The sequence below is a fragment of the Papilio polytes genome, unplaced genomic scaffold (genome assembly GCF_000836215.1).
Source record: "Papilio polytes unplaced genomic scaffold, Ppol_1.0 DF822067.1, whole genome shotgun sequence".
NCBI classification, from domain to species: domain Eukaryota; kingdom Metazoa; phylum Arthropoda; class Insecta; order Lepidoptera; family Papilionidae; genus Papilio; species Papilio polytes.
The window spans coordinates 6518943-6539816 of NW_013527137.1; the positions used below are offsets into that span (position 1 = coordinate 6518943).

A 20874-nucleotide genomic window follows, 5' to 3' on the forward strand; every position below is an offset into this window, starting at 1 on the left:
TTTAGTGTACTGTTTGTTTGAGAATATTTTGTTTTTGGTGTATTTTGTTTTGTTTTTAGTGCATTTTGTTTTGTTTTAGTGTATTTTGTTTTTTATATATGTAATCTCGTTTGTGGATGAATTAGTTTATGATTTCCACACCTTTTTAATTATTAAAAAGCAAGATACTAAAGAAACAGCCGATAAAATGTCTGTAGTATGCGGAGGCATTAAATGAATCTTTACGTAAAAATTGTGGAAATAAGCACGACTTTATTTTAATGACTAGCTGTTGTCGCGACTTCGCCCGCGTGAAATTAAAACAATAGTAAAATAGCCTGTTACTCAACATAGCTTTTTAATGGTGCAAGAATTGAAAACCAATCAATTTTGAAATAGGTCCAGTAGTTTTTTTTAGTTATTTCAATACATACAAAAATCCAAAAGTAAAATCAAAATTTATAATATTATTATAAACAGGTAACCTTTTCACATATACTTTAATGTCAATTAAGATTCACATCATTTAAAAAATCCATTTATAACTCTATCTCAACATCGATGTCTTCAAGACTATAATTATTTTATGCAATAATTTTAGGAATAGCATATCAAAGTCTCGATGTTTCGCAAAACTATTCGATTTTCCATCGAGCAGACACTCTGATTACTCGATTTCACAATCTAATTGTTGATGTATCGAAATCGTAAGTCATCAGGCGTGTCAAAAATAAATCAGTGACATAATGTAGACGTGATTAGTGGTAGTTTAGAGCGTGAACACCTCAAACTAAACTATCGCACAACTGTTAGTCTCGCTTTGATTCCAAGCTTGTATGGAGGTGCGCACAACTCGAATTTTAGATGTGCAACTAAACAGTTGAATTGACTGCGAAACAATCGACAACCGCACAACTGTGCGATAGTTTAAACAAAGGTGTACGTCCGCTCTTAGTGCTGTAAGATGATGACGTAACCATCATCAGAGGTGAGGATAATGGTGTTTCAACAACTAATTGTATAGTCCGAAAACTCGAAGTTTGATCTCTAAGTCGGCACCAGCGTTAAGGTTAGGCGCTAAATAGAAAGGTCACAGGTCTGAGAATCCAGTCTCCTCCAACAGCTGGTAAAATCCGGTACTGTTGTTTGTAACATTTCGCATCATCTCAAGCATACTCAAGCCAATCAACAAGATTAGAATAATCGACTGAAAACTGACCTGTTAAGCTGTTTAAATTTAGTGGCTGCTTGTAGAGTAGCGTAACCGTAGCGAGTATATTTGGCCGAGTCTTCTGATGGTGCATTGAATGCTGCCAAATAGCGAGCCGGGTTGGTATCGTCTAACCATAGCCCTGAAGAGAATATCTATTATTAGAATTGGATTGAGATATCTAACATATTGGTAGGTTTTAAAGTTAACTGTAATAATAAATTGATTCGAAAAGTCATAAAAAACTACTTGGTTTTCATGGAATTTACTAAAAGTTTGCGTGTTACTTACACGCGTTAAACACTCACCCATAGAGTACAATTTCGGCTCTAAAACGCTATACAATTCGTGCATTTTCTGAATTCCATATTCAGCTGCTTCTAAAACATCTCTGTTTTTATTCGTTAAATTACTGGCCACTGGTTTGTCATTATACTCCGAATTCTCTTTATCGATATCATAATCATCTTCTAAATTATCCTGGTCGATAACTGGCAATTCTTTATTAGAATAATCTACTCCTGAATCATCATCAGTCAGTTTTTCATCAGTTACCGCAGTCATATTACTTTTGTCACAATATTTAAGAACTAGTGTTGATATATTCTTTGTTTCAGATATTGAATGGTTTTTACTATGATTCCTTTCAATTATAGTGACACTGTGAAGTTCCTTGTTATTCGAACTATTCAACATCGGCATTAAATGTTTTAATACTTCGATTATATTGTGTTGAGTTGTGTTATTGCTTGTGTTAGGCTCGATTGTTAATATTTCTACATAATCTGGTTTACTTGTTGAAATATTAGTTTTGTTAATGTTATATTTATTTGTGGCATTTATCAAAGGATGCATATCAAATTTATCTTCAATGCCACTTTTAATGAATGTTGTGTTATACCCAGTTTTGTTATAATTCTCATTTGCTTTTGTATTAGAAAGTTCGTTTTGAGGTACATTTAGAATGATTGCTTCATTCAGTTTAGTTTCATTGGCATTTATTTCTGATGACATGTTATTTTTTATTCTATTTATTGATGCAATTATGTCGTTTATTAATTCTTCTTGTATCGATACGTGCGTACTGTTGTATGTTGTTAAATTAGTTACTGAGTTTACTAAGAATTTCCTTCTTTCATTTTCTTTTATTGTAAGTGGATTTTCTGTATATTTCCTTTGTATTCTGAATATATCTTCAATGATTCTTTTGAAAGGGCAGCTGTTGGTATCCCCTGATGGGACACTTTTATGTTGATCCTGTGTCCCATTTGTTAGCAGTGGGAGTAGAAGGCAGATGTACTGGTATCTAGAAAAGAAGTTATAGGAAGTGATGTTAAACGACCATTGATTCTTTGAAATAAATTAAATCTTACTTAATATTATAAATGCGAAAGTTTAGATGGATGGATGTTTGTTAGAGTTTGTAGACTAAACGACTGAACGGATCTCGATGAAATTTGGTACAGATGTAGAGTATGGTCAGGAAGAAGATATAGGGTACTTAGTTTTTTTTTTAATACCACGCGGAGGGAGTCGCTGGCGCAAGCTAGTATTAGATAAGATATGTATCTTGATTGTTTTCAATAATTCAAGTCATTTTAAAATAAACTCTAGGCTTGTGTTTCTTCACGGTATCGCGGGAATCGAACTCATGACCACGTTCAATCGTTAGTTTGTCACTTTCCACTTTACTCATGAGTTTGTTGTGTATACTAGTAAGTAGCGACCTACACTTAACAATTTAGCCTGTTTACCATCTTCTAACGTAAGTGAAAACTTTTCGAATGCAACCTCCTTACAATAAACAGGTATCTCACGCATCAGGTAAATATGTAATTATAAACATGCACTGACAAACTTTCTCGGTATGTCCGCACGTAAGGAAAGCTAAACTTTCCCTCAACTTAAGAGAAACCGATAAGTTAAAGCTCTGAAGAAAGCTGTCGCAAATTGTAATTGTAGTTTTAGTGTCAGCTTGAAAATTATACGTTTTAAACGAATTGTAAATAAGACCTTAAAGGTGTAAGGGACGGTAAAGAATGAACTTATATTACAATGTCCAAAAAGACAGCAAGATCTAAAAAGTATATAGAAAAATTAATGTACTAACCTGAACATCCCCATTTTTTATCGTTGTTAACTTGAATTTACATACTTTTATGATGTAACAAAATTATTTCACTACCGCAAACAAAACTTTTTTAAAAATATATTTTTGAGATATAACTTTTGACGTTTTGCAAAACAAGATGGCGCTAGTTTCGTAGTGTTTAGAAAATTATTGATAGTTTAAAAGTTTGTTTGTGTTTTGTTTCGCGGTTCCCGTGGCGTAGTGAGGCTTCGCCGGGCGCGGCGGGACTGTTACGTAAGGCGGGAGGCTGTGCTGGACGATGTACTGTTAGGAGACCTCGCGTCGTGCGATGATCTCGAGTTCGCGTGCTTGTTTTGCACTAAAATGAGCTTTTTTCGGACGCATTTACACCGTACTAGACGTCACTGTGGATTTTTTTTTCATTATCTTTTAGTCATATTTGTCGATGTATTTTAAATATAATTTATCTTGTGACTGTAATGGTTTTTTAACTCAATATATGTGTTAATTGTAAGAGATTGGCAAAATGTTGTAAAACTGTTAAACTTGGTGATATAAATGATTATAAAGAATGTTTTGTCAAACAATTATTTTGTCCGAACTAAGGTTATAATTAATTTCTGTAACACGTAAGTACTTTGTTATTTACCTTGTGGTGAATAAAAAATTGTCACTTTTTATTTTACATGTGAAATTGACAATATACGAATTGTAAACAACGTATTGAATTCTGTAAACGGTGTAATTACAGCTCGGTGTGACAGGTGGCGGGCACCTTAGGCATAATCATTAGACGCCGGCTTCTGATGGGCGGACGCGGGCGATTTCGGGTGCGGCCAAAGACCCCGCGAACACAGCGTTCGTTGTGTCATTCTCAATCGACGCGGACATTTTTTGTGGGAATTAAACACATTGCCAGTCAAACTAATCGAGAATGGGCGATGCCGGAATATTGGAGTATTTTGACTTAATGCCACCGAACAGTTGTGAATTATGACAAACATTGACAAGTCAGGATCGGACTGAAATATTTACAAACTCATCAAACCTGTTATTTTCTATACATTTCGAAGCTAATCAATACTGACTTAGTGATAGTTGTTGCTTGCGACTTCGTCCCCGTGAAATTAAAAATAATCAAAAACTATAGCCTTTGTTACTCAGAGATAAATTACCTTTCTAATGGTGAAAAAAAATTAAAATCGTCCCAGTAGTTTTAAAGTTATTTCAATACATACAAAAATACAAATCTTTCCTCTTTATTATATGAGTATAGATGATGTCTGAACATTTTAAGATTACAATAAATGTTTTCTAGTCCAGAAAATTCGTAATGTAAATCATACTAATATTATAAACGTGAAAGTTTAGATGGATGGATGTTTGTTAGAGTTTGTAGCCTAAACGGCTGAAGAGATTTCGATGAAATTTGGTATAGATGTAGAGGATAGTCTGGAAGAACACATAGGCTACTCACTTTTGTTTTTTTTTTTAATACCACGCGGACAAAGTTGCGAGCGAAAGCTGGTAATTTATAAAATATACCTAGTCCGATTACAAATTGTCTAATTTCACATTTGGTTTGCGACATTAAAATTGTTTTATCTATACTAATATTGTAAATAGGAAAGATTTGTATTCACGTAAAAACTACTGAGCCGATTTTAAAAATTCTGTTACCATTACAAAGGTAATTTATATGAGAGAAAATTGGCTATATGGCCAACATTTTTTACACTTTTTAATTACACGCGAGCATAGTCGCGAGCAACAGCTACTGACAAAGTATACACGTTTAGAATAGGCAATATGCATATGACGCCAAATTGTACCAAACTTATTTTAAGTATACTTTATTACTATAAAAACAGTCCTGCAAAGATATTTTTAAATGTAATGTGATTTAGTGGTAAAATTTAATCATTAAAAAGTGTCTTTTTTCAAATTCCCTCGCTAAGTTCTAAAACGCACACTATTGGTCGAAGCAAGTGGCTTATCTAATATGGCGTCGCTGTGTTGGCAATACACAGTTCATTTACGTTAGTTTATATAGAAATACACTCTTGAAGTATTTTACTGTAAACACGGTATCAAAACCAACTTTAAAATAAAAAAATAATGAATAGAATTATTAATTACCACTTATTTGTACCAGGAATAATAAAAATGAATCGATTTTTGACTTTTTTTAACTTGAGAAACTATGATGTGTTTTACGTCGAAGTGACATCTGAGCGTAAGTTATGAATGAAATAGACGAATGACGTCAATCGTCTCATGACAACTCCGGTCGCGTTTTAGTCGCTCGAAAATGGTCGTAATTTTTTTTTTATTATTTTTAGCTCAATGGTTGAATATTTTCGCGTCAATTTTTTTTTCTGGTTATTTTATAACAAGTAGAATCGTTTAAAAAAAGAAAAAAAAATACATGCATATTCCCTATTACGTGATTTAAAGCTTAAATCCATAGTAACGATTAAAATGATACTATAATTCTAATGGATATGGTTAGATATGGCTAATGGTTTTAAAATGACAGAAGTTATTTTCAAAGCGGTTAGACAGGAAAGTAAACCTGTAAAAGTTGACTGTGGGAACTTTCAAAGATTATAGACTCTTTTATAATTAGAAACAATGTAGTTCTTGTTATTTTGTAATACATAATGTATATGAATATAAAGTGTTGCCGGTTTTTTTTTTCTTAATTGTTGGTGATATCTCGGATTTGAAATTTGTCGTTGACTTTTAATCTATACATGTAATAAAATTGGAGTGTCTGTTTGTAAAAAAAAACATTCTTTTGGGAAGTCGGTCAAAAAAAAAGATTTGCAGATTTCGGAAAGATGGTATATTTGCGGTGCTGATAACAAAAAAAGCATTTTTTTCGTCTGTCTGTCCGCAAGCCGCATTTGTTCCAGGTAATCTCCGAAACGGCTGGGCCGATTTTGACTGGATTTTCACTGAAGGGTAGCTGACTAGAAGAGCATTTTATAGGCTACTTTTTTCTTCTTAATATTGTGTAGACGAAGTCGCGGGCAACAGCTAGTCGTAAAATAATTCCCTGAAAAATGTCTTCATAAGTTTCTAATATTTTAACAATTTGTTGTGTTGTAATATAAAAAAAAAATGTGAAATTCAAAGACGACGGTCGTTTTCCAACTGATCGTATTTATTGTGTTTTTGCGTCGCGATGTTTTCTTCATTTCACACAAACTTAATCAGCCTTCAATAAAAGTCTGTAATAGTTTGTTAAATTATTTTTCCACTTTAACAATGACAATCGATTTCATCTACTCTTAACGTTTCTTTTGCTCTATTTCGATTTGAACTTGGAACGCGAAAAACGGATGTTTTTAAGTAATTATGTTACGTAATCGTGAGATATATCTTTGTTTTTTTTTCACAGAGAATGAGACAGATGGCTGTTCATGGTAAAAGTCAATTAAATTGCCAGCAACCATATTTGTACAAATTCACCGCCTCTGTATTACCATGACCACATAGAAGACAGGCGACGTAGACGTAATTCCCAATTTTTGTAACATCCTTATTGTTTTAAAAAGAAAATGTTCACTGACTTAACAATGTTTCGACGCTTGATGGTCTCTCGATTATATCTGTGCCTTAATCCATTGTAATAGATAAAATTTTACTACATTAAAATAAAGGATGATAATTATGTAAGAACGAGCTGTTGCCCGCGTCTTCGTCCGCGTGGTATTAGAAAACATACAAACTATATAAATTACAAAAAGTTACGTATCCCTCGGGAACCGGACGTTTTTCGGGGATAAAGCTTATCCCATGTGTACTCCAGACTTTGTTTTACATTTGTACCAAGTTTCAATAAGATATGTTGAACCGTTGCAGAATGATCGAGTAAACATTAAAAAACTAAATTAATGAATCCCACAGGAACCGTAACTATTCCCGGGATAAAAAGTAGCCTATGTGTTCTTCCAGACTATGCTCTAAACCTGTGCCAAATTTCATAGAGATCTGTTCAGCCGTTTACACTGCAAACGCTGACAAACATCCATCCATCTATCCATCCATCCACCCATCCATCTAAACTTTCGCATTTATAATATTAGTAAGATCCATATCATAGATCCTTGAATTTACAAGAGAAAGCGCACGTGCAGGTCGAGTCGCACGTATTATCAATATGGGCTATGGCCATATTGCGACATAGAGTAATTAATTACAGAGGCGGCACACGTCGATGTTCGCAATGGTCGCCTTGGATATGCCATAGAATAACTAGTTACTAACTGCAATACTTAAAGCACATGTACGCACTAAGGAAATGCCTTAGTGTAGATTTACCTAATCGTGGTCGTTTGACCTACCTAACGTTAAGCTGATCTTCCTCTTTCTTTTTGGGAAATCGGTCAAAAAATACTTGGATGAGATTTTTAATTTCTGGTTGCCACCTTTTAACATACTAAGTAATTTTGGTTGGAATAGGAAAAAAAACAAACACGTAGGTTATTTTTATATATTTGAAAACTATTAAAACAATTATTTATTTTATAAAAATCAAACGTAATTAAACATAAACAGTGATAAATTTAAATTTCAATAAAAAACTTTTCAGGTAACCTATTCTTGATTCATTGTACTTGAAGTGGTTTAAAACATTTATAGCATTTTAAGATTTCTTAAACTCAGTTTTCATTCTTTATTTTAATTAAAAACAATTAAACCCAGTAATTCGAGAAACAAATTGTAGCTTCACAGTCTTAATGTTTTAGCAAAATCAAAAATATTGAATTGTCCTTTTCCTTTTTTTATAAAAAAATAAAACTCCTGACAAAACATTTTTAAATAGGTTTTGTAAAATTTAACGAAGTATCCTACATTTAAAATTATGTACTTTTTATAAAGCTTAAAATATTTTGAAAGACAGCGGGAGGTCATGTTTATTTTATAAACATTTTTTTTTCAGGTATCTAATACAATCAGGTAAAATTTTACGTAGTAAATAATTTTCTATAAGATCTTAGACAATATAGGAGTAATATCTATAATCTAAGTATAATATTATGAATCTAAAAAAATATATTTTATGCACATTATTTTCTGTCTTCCGAGATCACTCCGTAGCTTCCATGATTTTCTTCGTATCACATGATCATAGTTTTCATTCTGTAACAAAAAGTAAACGGTAAACGTTATTATTGTACCCAATTAAGCAAAGGCAGTAATCTTAATAATAAAAGAGAAGAATTTAAAAAGTTATTACAGAGAGTGGCTCCATCTAGATTTTGCATCTATAACACTTAATGTACGAACTGCTACTTAATAACTGCTGCCATCTACCAACGAATAGCTTAACTAAAAGTGTGATTAATATTCCAGTAAAGCGCCATCTATTGATAGTATGACGAAACACACAGAACGTAGACTTAAGCAAAATGTACAAACCTGTTACTAGATGGCGCTAATGCGTTCGCCGAACTTCCCGCTCGGCCTTCTCCTGGCGCTTGAGGTCATTGATCGCCGTTACGCTGCCGAACAGCACTTTCGCCGTCACTTGCTGCAAAATGCACATAATTGCACATCAGTGACAAAGTTTGCAGCAGACAGGTCAATTAATACCACAGTGATAATAATGACTATGTTCTTAACTAAATATTTTATGATACAGATTATGTCTGACATTTTACTTTACCTATTTTGCATAAGTTTAAATAAGTAACAGTAAACCTATAACGTTATTTAAGACGTTAACGCAACAATCAATTAAGCGTCGACAATATATAGGTTGAGCAGAAATTTAAAAAACCTTGCCATGCGTAGAAATATAGAACTAAAACCCTTGCACGATTTAGAAAGTGATGTAATAAAGAAGGCGGTTGAAGCGCCCTCGGGCCAGGATTTTGTATTCTTGGCTCGACTGTAACAAAAAATAAAATAAAAAGCAATAGTTATATTTTTTCCTGTATTATTTTCTTAATGTTATACCAATAGTAGTAATAAACATCTCAACTTAAGTTATTTTAGTATTTTTGTAACATCTAAACGCATTATTGGAGGACATAAGACAGCTTATTCAGTATTGGAAGGCAATGAAGTCACGTTTTTATAAAATTGCTTCAACGTAATAAAGTATCCTAAATATTAATTGGGGATCAATTTCATCCAGGTGGCGCTAGGGGCGTGTTAGAGTTTCAGATGCCTTTATTGCTTTAAGCTGCTACCTGACCGCCATAATTGAAACGTTCGGACCGCCATATTGGAATTTGTTGCATGCATTTTTAATAATTTTGTTACAACGTAATTTGTAATACAACACAACAGAGAAAATAAAGAAAAAACAAGGAATAGTGAAATGTTTTTTTTAAATCTATATTTCGAAGTAACTGGTCGAAATATTTAAAAGTAAAAGAATAACGTTGCTAAATGAAATGGCGGCAAACGTGCAACTTGGTTGGGTCTGAGTTAAAAATTGCAGATAACGTATGATGCAGCAAAATTACAGAGTTGACATGACAAGAAACAAGATAAGAGCTGTACATTGCTCTGCATTTATCAGAAAGCTTAAACTCGAGTCGAAACGAATGATATTAAAAACATCAAAGACACTTCTAGATCGTATCTTTATATCTATGGTATGTATTTAACGTCTTAATAGACTTTTAAATGCTGTGGATTTTTTTTATGTTTTTTTATTCCCAAGAAGTCTCAGATTCAATAACAGAGTTGGGTTTTTGTATTTCACTAAACCCTCAAATATATTAATAGGAAAATATTACCGGGCGTTACCTGATAGTCATTTTGTCAAATTTCGTAACTTGCCCCTGCGGCTATAATGGATCAGTTTTAGACCACGAAGGATTATATATCTAGGGCATTGGACGCAAAATTCATAAGTCAAACCATATATTGAACGTAATTTTTTGGCAGTAGTTTTAAAATGTATTTGCTAAAAGTCGAGTGCTAATAATTTAGTGTTTAATTTGAAAGCAAAACAGTCAAATATGGTCTATAGTTATTGCCTATTTAATAAAAAAAAATAACAAAGACGAAATTGAACGTATACATCGATGGCGATTAGCCAGGGAAGATATGTCTTGTGAGAAGGAAGAAAGAAAAGAGACTTAGAGGACCAAAACTGTTGCGTCGTTCTAAAGTAAACAAAATAATACAATTAAGAAAAAAATACGTGTTATATAAACATTCGATCCGATTACCTTTGTACCAAACGACAATTTAAAAATAAAATCTTAAGCAAACAAATTCTCCGAAATCCGAATTGCTCGAGTGGAATTGCTCTGCTTTAACTGTTACTTTACACGGCGGGTGAATGCGGGGGTGAGGGGAGGAGAAGGGGGGATTTCGCTCCACATACTGTAATTATAACAACGCCGAAGTATGATAAACTTATCTGGACCAAAGAGTATTGGTATCTCAGTAAAATCTTTCAGAAAATTATGTAAAACTAGCTTCGCCCGTGACTCCGTCCGCGGGAATTAAAAACAATAGTGAGTAATCTATGTGTTCTTCCAGACTATCCTCTACATCTGTACCAAATTTCATCGAAATCTGTTCAACCGTTAAGGCTACAAACTCTAACAAACATCCATCTAAACTTTCGCATTTACAATATTAGTATGGTAGTATGATTAGTATGGTAGGTACAGAATGACAAACCATCTACAGTAACGATGTTGTATCAATTTTTTACCATGAGGCTGTTACTAATAAGCCATAATATTTTATATTGTGTAGGTTCATAGTAACCAGGTCAAAACTTTATTGGACTATACGTTAAAGAATGTTAGTAACGAGCGATCGTACACTTTGTGTGAGCTTTTAAATCAGTTTTAACTTTCGCTAAAGATGTACGTGTACTACTATAAAAATCTGCGCCGAAATCCCGCGCAAGGCGTTAAATTAAAACCTTTATTAGTAAAAACATTGTTCCCTGTCGAGGGTAAAAGATGAGTTCTCAAACATAGGAAGTCGAAAGTTGAAAACTGATGAAAATAAAGATCTACTAGGAAGTGCAATACGTTATATTGATAATCCGGATTATTCCCAACCGTCACCCCGTTCTGTCCTTACGTGGGAACAGATGATAATAAAAAGTTTCAATCGTCCCACCTTTTAGTCTATCACCAATAATGTGACAGATGGAACCGTTAAGAAAAAAAATCAGTTCCAACCATCCCCTTGTCGCTAAAGGTGGGACGGATATAACTTTTATTACTCATCTGTCCCCACGTGGTGACATAGCGGGGTGACGGTTGTGAATAATCCGATAAATAGAGGGTATGTTCACATAGCCAGTATATAGCCCGAATCGTAACTCATTACGTTCATAAATTATTTATATATAATCGGCGGTGGAAACGTTACGAAACAGTCTGTTCGTCTGTCGATCGCAATTCGTAGGGATTTGCGCCCGGCAGGACGAATGCGCTGAATTTTACGCAATGCGGACCTCAATCGGTTATCCTTTTTGCGCATGGGATTCGTTCGTTAAGAATTTAAAGTGACCCTTTTTTTACTTTTTTTTTACGATTTAATTGTTACTGTTTATCTGCCGCATGCAAAGACGCTTCAGCAATATGTAATTGTAAGCTTTTTTCTTCTAAATCTATACTGTGACTATAAATTGAATCGCATGTAACAAGAAGCACGTTAGTTATGAGTGTGGTACACCGGTAAAGGTAGACCTAGAAAGAGATGGATGGATTGCATGAAAGGTGCCATGATCAAGAAGGGAGTGATGACTGAGATGACGTATGATAGAGTTACTAGGAGAACGAAAACTCGGTGTGTCGATGGAAGGTAGGGGAGGTGATGATTACGATTTCAAATTACACAGGATCTCTGAGTGGGATAGAAAAATTACTGCTAGCGATACTAGCAATCTAATTGTGCAATTCTTGGCGATTCTTTCTGGAAGAGATTCGAGAAATCTCCAAAAGCTCTTTATTCCCACTGATTCGGAGTTCTAATGGATTTTTATCCTTTATCTGTTAATACGTAAATTGTTTTTATGTAGAACTGTACCTGATAGTTGTTATTAGAGTTTTTGTTGGGTGGCGCGTACCCCCTGCCTCCGTACCCCGCGCTGGCCCCGTGGTACAGGGTGTTGTTGTTGGCGTCGCGCGTCGTCGCCGCTGTGTACGTTGATTTGCAGTTTTGTGACATACTGTATCTGAAACGATTTGCAAGGTCTTTTTAAGGATTTTAGTATGAAAAACGTTGATGTTAAATATAAACATTGTGTTAAAAACAAAAGAAAGTAAACTGACTATTTATATCAGAAGAGTGGGCGCACACCTATGACTAAAGTATCGCACCGTCGTGCGATTGTGGATTGTTTCTCAGACCATTCAATTGTTTAGTTGCACAACTAAAAATCGAGCTCCATATAAGTTCATAGGAATCAAAGCGCGATAGTTGTGCGATAGTTGATTGCAAACGAGCAAACGAATTCGCCTAAAAATTGAAGCGACTCATGCCCATAGACATCCAATGCAGATGCGTTGCCTTTAACCGACGGAGGAAGGACCGCATAAAGATTGGATATTTTCTCTCCCTATGCTCCTACTGCATCAAATCAATTGTTCGCCAGGCATTTTCGAATGTGAAGACATTTTACGACATATGCAAAATGTTTACCAAACAAATAAAACAATTAAGATTATTTTAGTATTGCTACATTTTTAAGGTTCGGCCAAATTATTGTCTTACATAATTTCGAAAGTTTCTGGTCTCGATTTAAATTTTTAATGCAGTTGACGTCACTTAAGGTACAATCTTACTGGAATGCAAGTTCATTTAGAATCAATTGTTTTTTATTTATTTTATTAAAAACTAAATTATTAAAATCTAAATTTGAAGAATTTAAGTTGAAATTATTAACGCGTTTCAATCCACGTGTAGAAAAAGCGTTAACAATATAACTGACAATTCAAATGCCTACATACGTACCTACAGTTTGATTTGAAAAATTTGTCAGTTCAGTTACAACTGAAGCTATGTAGAGAGTCTTACTTTAATTTAGGACTAAATGATAATAAAATAGAGGATAATGAATATTTCTAAAACAAAATAACTTTCGCCTCAGACTACGTATTGTGGAATTAAAAGAACAAAAGTAGCCTATGAGTTCTCCGAAACTATCCTCTACATCTATACAAAATTTATCGAGATTCAGTTTGGACGCACTCAACAAACAAACAAACATCAATCCATCGCATTATTAGTAAATTTATCCAAATAGCAGAAAATTCAAACATTTGTTATCTGTATATTAAAAAAGTGCTCTTATTATGGTACCGAAATTACCGAGTTGTCTTTGTGGAGCGTGGCGGCGGGCAATTAAAAAAAAACCGAACCTGTCCAAAAGTGTATCAAGTTTGGTAGCTCGGTACTGTTATTAACAGTAAATGTAATACAAGATGGACAATTAAACTTACGACCCAAGTGACGAGCGCATAGCGGATTACGGGATGCGACTAAAAAATATTTATACATTAAAACAGTCGTTTATTGTCTGTATATCCCAGTGATTCTCAACTTCTTTTACGTGGCACTTTTGTTTCAAATGCCGCCAAATTTCAAATGTGTGCCGCCAAATTTTGCATATTTCTGTCATAAACTAATTATGCAGTGTGTTGTAGAAAGTAAAAAAAAAAATATCTTTTTCTTTGTGTGCCACCAAATTTTGAAATCGTTAAATATGTCCCGCAACAAAAAAGGTTGAGAATCACTGGTCTATATGTATGCTTAGATCTTCACGTGATTGGTTTTGGTGCATTTTTTAGTAGAATGATTCAAGAGGAAAGTTTCAATAAATGCTTAAAACTTAAGAGGTTTGTAACATGATGAGAATAAATATATTTTTGCATTAACATTGGACTTGCGAATCCGGGGCTGGTAGTTTTTAATAAGATGATAATCGTTTTCAATTTTCAAAAGCCTTCTTATTATTGATATTTTGAATTAACTGGAATCTTGTAACTCGGCCGCACCGAGACTAGGTTTTAGAGGCCACTGTGGCAACACTGCGGAAATCTTTATTTCGTATTAAACATTGGCGAGCAAAATGTAAACACTTCCTGTTCTCCTTATACACGGTACAAATTATTTCCCTGATAAAGGCCGCGAGACACATACTTGCATTAAATTAATCACACCTTTGCTAATTAATAACAATTATTGTCTTAATGGTTTTATGCAACCGTATATTTTATCTAACAATGAAAAATGTTTCGAATTCTCCAGCAATAATTTATTAACAACAGCTGTATTGCCCGCGACTTCGTCCACGAAATTTTAAAATAAAAAAGTAGTCTGTAATATGCCCGTCTATATCAGCTTCCCTTTGAAAGTTCAGTCGAAATAGGTCCAGCAGATTCGGACATTATCCGGGATTTAAACGGCTTGCAGTCAGACAAAAAAAAATCAAATGCGATTTTCGTTATCAGGAAAGCAAATACATCTTCCCGAAATTTGGAATTTTTCTTTTGATGTTACAAACAGACATTCCAATTTTGTTATCTGTATAGATTACCTGTCTGATATTACCGTCGGTTAACATTTACTGCGGTAATTATAAATATTAAGTCAATTTTCCATTTAAAGAACGAATGAATAAGTTATTAAACGCTTAATGAACACTTGTTAAGGTTCGCATTGGTCAGTTACATAAATATGTACTTAGAATGTACATAAGACTAAATGTTCGTAGCATAACTTGACTTTACATAAATTCGTTCAGCTTTGAAGATAATTGTACAATTTGTCGATAAAACATTTTTTAACTGTCTACTTATATTTTTAAACCGTTACCAAATTTGAGTAGACTCTGGAAGTCTACAATGATTTGCGAGAAAACACTCGTAAGGGTAGGGCGAAGTGGGGCGAATGCCCAGGGCGCCACATGCGCCATAAGCAACATTTTCATATGAGTTTGTATTACAGTTAGGGGGCGCAAAAATGTCGCCCTAGGCTTTTACTTTACTACGTGACTTTATCTTGTTACATACCTAACAACCAATAGATCCATTTCTTGCTTTCTATGGCTTATATTATGTAGTTTTACAAACCGCTTCTGCTCATAGTTAACACCTCTCATCAGACACATTTGTTGGCGCCCTGTCAAAGCGGATTATCCGTTTTCTTTTCGTGAGGCGTCCGTACTGGGCCGTTTTTACTGGGTCGTTAAACATTTTGTATTACATTCACGTTCAACACAATTAAGGGGTAAGGTAGGGGGGGTAATTGGAATACCAAGCAAAATAAATCATGCTCGTAAACTGTTTTAAGTTTCATATTGAAAATAATCCTTTACTACTTTGGATAAATATGCATCTTTGTTTATCTATTCAAATAATAAAAAAAAAATTGCGACGAATTGAGTACCTCTTTCTTTTGGGAAGTCGGTCAAAAATTGGAGTGTCTGTAATATCAAAAGAAAAATTCCAGATTTCGGGAAGTTGATGTATTTGCGTTGCTGATAACGATAATCACATTTAAATAATTTTTGTCTGTCTGTCTGTCCGCAGACCGTTGGTTCTGGGCAACCTCCGACACGGCTGGGCCGATTTCGACAGGACATTCACAGAATGGTAGCCAACACAGGCGGCCATATTATAGGTTATTTATCTTGATATTGCGTGGAGGAAGTTACGGGCAACAGTTAGTTCATATAGAGAAGTCTGTAATAAGTTCATACGTTAGAATCAGATGATCTTTGTGACTCTCCATTTCTCTAATTCCATGAAAGTTGTATAACTGATAAAATAAGCAAGTATTGTAGTAAATCTTTTTACGTCATAGCTTTGCCTTGCAACTTCATCCGCGTGGTATAATAAATATAGCCTACTAGTTTTCTTCGCGTTTCTGTCCGCATTACAAAAAAAAACAAAAGCATGTAGTCTATGTATTCTTTCAAACTATACTCTACATCTATGCAAAATTTCATCGACATCCGTTCAGTCGTTTTGGCGCCAAACATCTAATTCAACTTTCACATCTATACTATTATATTAAATTGTTTAAACTATCGTGAGACATTACTTTAAGCGAAAATTAATTAAAAACGGCTCAACTCACGCAGCACGAAGCGGCCACAACGCTCTTGGCGCCCCCCGCACCCTCGAACCGCGCCCTCCGCGCCCTGGCCCGCAGTGCGAGGCGCGACGCGACCGCGAACAAAAGTTAAATAATACTCGCCCTGAAGAAGGATCCCCGAAGGATCCGAAACTAGTCGGTGCCGTCACCGGAGGAAAAAAGCGTGAGTTGAGCCGTTTTTAATTAATTTTCGCTTATACTATTATAATAAACAAAAACACACACTTCTTTGTTGCCTAAGATATCAGCAATTACAGCATATTTTTGAAAGATTCTTTTTTTTAATAAAAAGCCCTACACTGACGTCACGCTTTAGGCTATATATTTTCACGCAATTAAACTTAGGGGGTAAACATTTTGGATAAAAAGCCTAATGTGGGAAAGAGACCATAAGTTGCTGCCAACATCAAGGAAACAAGATTACCAAGGTTTGTCATGCCATGTTATTTTGACATTTGGTATTGAAAATTTGACAAATGTAAACAATAAAATAAAATTTTCACAATATCATGCGGATGAAGCCGCACGGGAACAGCTAGTTTATAATATTAGTAAGAAGTAAGATGTTAGTGACAATGTTGTTTTCTAAAGGTAAATGAACATTTCAAATCGTTGTATTAGTTTTTGAGGTAACCTGTTACAAAAAAACAAAATAATACTCTTCATGATACTAGTATATGTTACATAGAATAGTATTTAAAAAGTAGGTAATAATTTGACGGTAAGCTGTAATGGATATAAAAGTGCAAAAAGTGCAAAATCCTATCAGAGTTTACGCATGGAAGGTTTCTCGTTGGACCAACCGCACCAGTTTATACGGAAAGGTCTTAAATGTGTGCAATTCTCACATCGTTCTAGATTACACACGATTTTTTTGTTTACGTCGTCTTTTTGATTACATCAATTTTAGGATTTAACGTCATTGTAATAAGTATCCTTTTTCCTTGCATGTAAAGACAATTAAAGGTGGCAACGTTGAACAATAAAAAATGTTCACTTTATTTCGAATTGCATATGGATTCTAATTAAATGAAGCTGAAACTTGTATGAGTTAAAAATAATACAGATTTCTTTACAAATATTTAACAGGAATGCTATCAACTGCATATCTCCATGATTGCTAATTTAAATGACCACACGTTAGAGGGGGGATGAGGACTAAACAGCTGTCTTCATACAGAAATTTTAAGCTGCCCAGACAATCTGAGATCCTGAGAGACGCCATAGCTGGCAGGCGACGACGCAGGACAGAAGAGGCTGGCGCTCTCTAGTATCGGAGGCCAAGACCCACTTCGAGTCACTGCGCCAACGCAGTAAGTAAGTAGCAGCTCAGACAATCTCGATCATCGGCTGGCTATCACTATTGCTTTTTTTCTATAAGATATAGAGGGGGATGGCAGTACTTTTCAAGATAAGGGAGTGACAGTAGAGAATCGCTATTGACGTTATTAACTAAAAAGTTTTTTTTTAACTTTTTCTTTTATAGTTTGGTCGATCTTTTGTGTTTCATCGATAAGTACCAAAGCGATAATTTCCGTAAGACATAATACTAAATATACGAGTTTTGCACAATATGATGTTGTTTTTAACTTTTTAACTATAAGCGTTTCAAAACCACGTCTGCGAAACTTTTTGCATAATTTAATTATTGCTATTTTTACAATTGGTATTTTTTAAATATGCGATCTCGCGGAACCTTTCAAGGTAATGAACAATTATATACTGCTTAAAAATATAGCCATAAAAAAAGGAAAATGAAATGTATAAATTCGAGTACACTATGGTTATTGGAAATTAATTCACTATGTAAAAAATTCTATGAAAATGTTATCTATGGTAAAATTCAAAAGAGGAAATATTTGTATTTTTGTATTTATTGAAATAACTCAAAAACTACTGGACCGATTTCAAAAAATCTTTCACCATTAAAAACCTACGTTATCAGTGAGTAATATGAACCATGTATATTTATATTTTTTTTAAATTTATGTGAGCGAGGTCGCGAGCAACAGTTTACCATAATTTTGTTATACCAGGATCCCATGGGGGCGAGGTGGTTCCCCTGTCGAAAATAGCACGACTAAACCATTTTGTTACAATACGTGCATTTTTCATATCCATAAATTTAACTAGAGCTGTTTATTTTTAACCACAGTTGTGGTTAACACAGAGTATAGATGGTAAATAATGTTGACTTCCGTATATAGGGCTACAAGCAATTTGTAATAAACTAGTTAAAGCTCGCAACTTTGCCGCCGTGAAATTGCCTATGATACTTACTGACAACGTAGCTTGTTAGTGGCGAAAGAGTTTTTAAAATCAGTCCAGTACTTTTTAAGTTATTTCAAAATATACAAAAATATAAATCTTTCCTCTTTATAATATTAGTATAGGTAGTATTAAATATAGTGACTGTTAATTTCCTTGTTAAATTTGTACCTATCTTGTGACTTATTTGGTTGATTGCGATCTGCGGCTTGATGCGGTATTGTTAATTAAATTCGGGAATCCGGTAGGTATTGATTCTCGCGTTCCTGTTGTGGTGAGTACATACCGATGTATGTTGTTAAATGTTTCATTTTACTATATAAGCATTGTGGTCATCTCTATGTACAATCCATACTTAATATAATAAAGCGTAAATACACTACTTCGTGGCGTAGGATGTCAGGAATCACAGTATATTGTTGAATAACTCTTTAATAAGCCCTACACTTACGCTTTAGGCTATACAGGGTGATTCTTAACGGACGGATAAACGGTTTTGTGGAGTATCATTTAAACCCAAAGTATGTTGCACGATTTATTTTTAAAGTTTTTCAAATGATAGCTATTGAGGTCATCTAACTCTAAAAAAACGTTGATCCGACCTTTAAGAATCACCCTGTATATTTCTGTAAATTTAATACACTTATAGGTCTTATGGAAGAACATCTAAGCTTAACAAGTTTATTTTTTATCCGCGTGGAAAGTCGCGGGAAAAAGCTAGTTGCTAATAAACTTGATTAAATTAACTTAAGCAGGTAACCGTTGGGCAAATGTGTAAGTCTTTGGTCATAAAATATGAATTTAAACAAGCTTAAAATCATATACCGTTTGTCGGATTAAATACAGTTCTGTTATACATTGTTATTAGATTATTAAGTGACATTTTGTACAAATATTCCTGATAGAGAAAGTGAGTTGGGAAAGAATAAAGATGGTTTTATATTTTAGAATTAAGAATCAACTTTCTACATACTGTATTAATAACCATCACATAAAGTTACTTAAGTAAACTTACTTACAAAGTCTTGCACTGTGAAGTCTACAAAAAGTTTCACAAATAAATTAGTTTAATTTCGAACTGTACTTATCTTTCAAAGTCGAAAAAACCATACGAAGTTATGTACGTGATTGTATGCAAATCTAAATATAAACTTCTATACGCGACTGTATTTTATTATTTTTTATTATCTCTGATTTGTACGCGTCTGTACCTTACAGGGCGGCGTCTATTCCGGATCCGTTTGACCCATTGAGACAGTTAGGGGACCGGTCTGTCGAGGTTCGATTCCCCGACACGATTGCACGATGGCTTGCTACGGCTTACTCGAGTATTTAGAGATTTCTCCGCTACAGAGACAGATATTATGCAAAATTGAATAATCCTTATCTATACTATTATTATCAAGAGGATAGATTTGTACTTTTGTTTAATTTATGTACTAAAATATCTCAAAAACTACTGGGCCGACTTCAAATATTCTTTCACCATTAAAAAGCTACATTTTCACTAAACATAGCAACAGCTAGTATAATATGTATATAAAAAATAATAATCTACATTTTAATTCTATGCAAATTGCAGATTTTTTGTTAAAGATCTAAGAAACGAATTATGGCAACACAGAGGACAACACGTAAAAGGGTGTAATTATCAGTTAAGAAAATTCACCCAAAAATTATTCATTATAACTAGCAAATCATTTGAGCTATTTTTTTCCAACAGAATATTACAAATAAATCTATACTACCAGAACTTTCTCAGTGTAATACATAAAACTCTAGGTTTCCTATTTGAATGTTTGGGTTATCCTGTAAATTATGTAGTTACATCAGTTTACATGAGGACCGTCGATATACCTGCATTTCAGATAGTAGTTAGATTCTCAAAGATTTTTTTTATATAACATAAGGTGGCAACGGGCACCTGGATCCACCGAAATGGAGACCGCTGCCGAAAAACATCCTCAATTACAGTGCGTTGCCTACCCTTAATTGACGGAGGAGGAGATGCACATAAAGAGGACATTTCCCCTTCCTATGCGTCTCCTCCACCGACAAATCCACTGTTCCTTCCCATCCTTTCCTCTCAAGAAAAGGGTGGAAAGGGAAAGGAACTAAAATTAGGCCTAAGGCACCACACTGGTCAGACGAAACGCAGAATTGCTTCCACTTCACGCCTGTTTTCTGTGCGGTCGTGGTATTACACCGAGCGAGCTGGCCCTGC

The 20874-nt window shown here is 34.3% G+C and overlaps 1 protein-coding gene and 1 long non-coding RNA gene across 2 annotated transcripts in view; both read right to left on the reverse strand.

Annotated features, from left to right (window-relative positions):
• LOC106107091 overlaps window positions 1-3606 on the reverse strand; it is a 22144-nt gene extending 18538 nt beyond the window's left edge. The window contains exons 1-3 of the mRNA XM_013287789.1: window positions 3300-3606; window positions 1498-2495; window positions 1199-1331 (exon numbers count right to left, since the gene is read on the reverse strand). Coding sequence (XP_013143243.1) covers window positions 1199-1331; window positions 1498-2495; window positions 3300-3313 — 1145 coding nt within the window. The 5' untranslated portion in view covers window positions 3314-3606. The remainder of the gene's footprint in view (window positions 1-1198; window positions 1332-1497; window positions 2496-3299) is intronic.
• Window positions 3607-7808: 4202 nt separating this feature from the next.
• LOC106107479 overlaps window positions 7809-20874 on the reverse strand; it is a gene marked incomplete at its 3' end in the record, with an annotated part of 26774 nt that continues 13708 nt past the window's right edge. The window contains 3 exon segments of the long non-coding RNA XR_001225871.1: window positions 7809-8432; window positions 8712-8823; window positions 12309-12456. This is a non-coding gene — a long non-coding RNA (uncharacterized LOC106107479).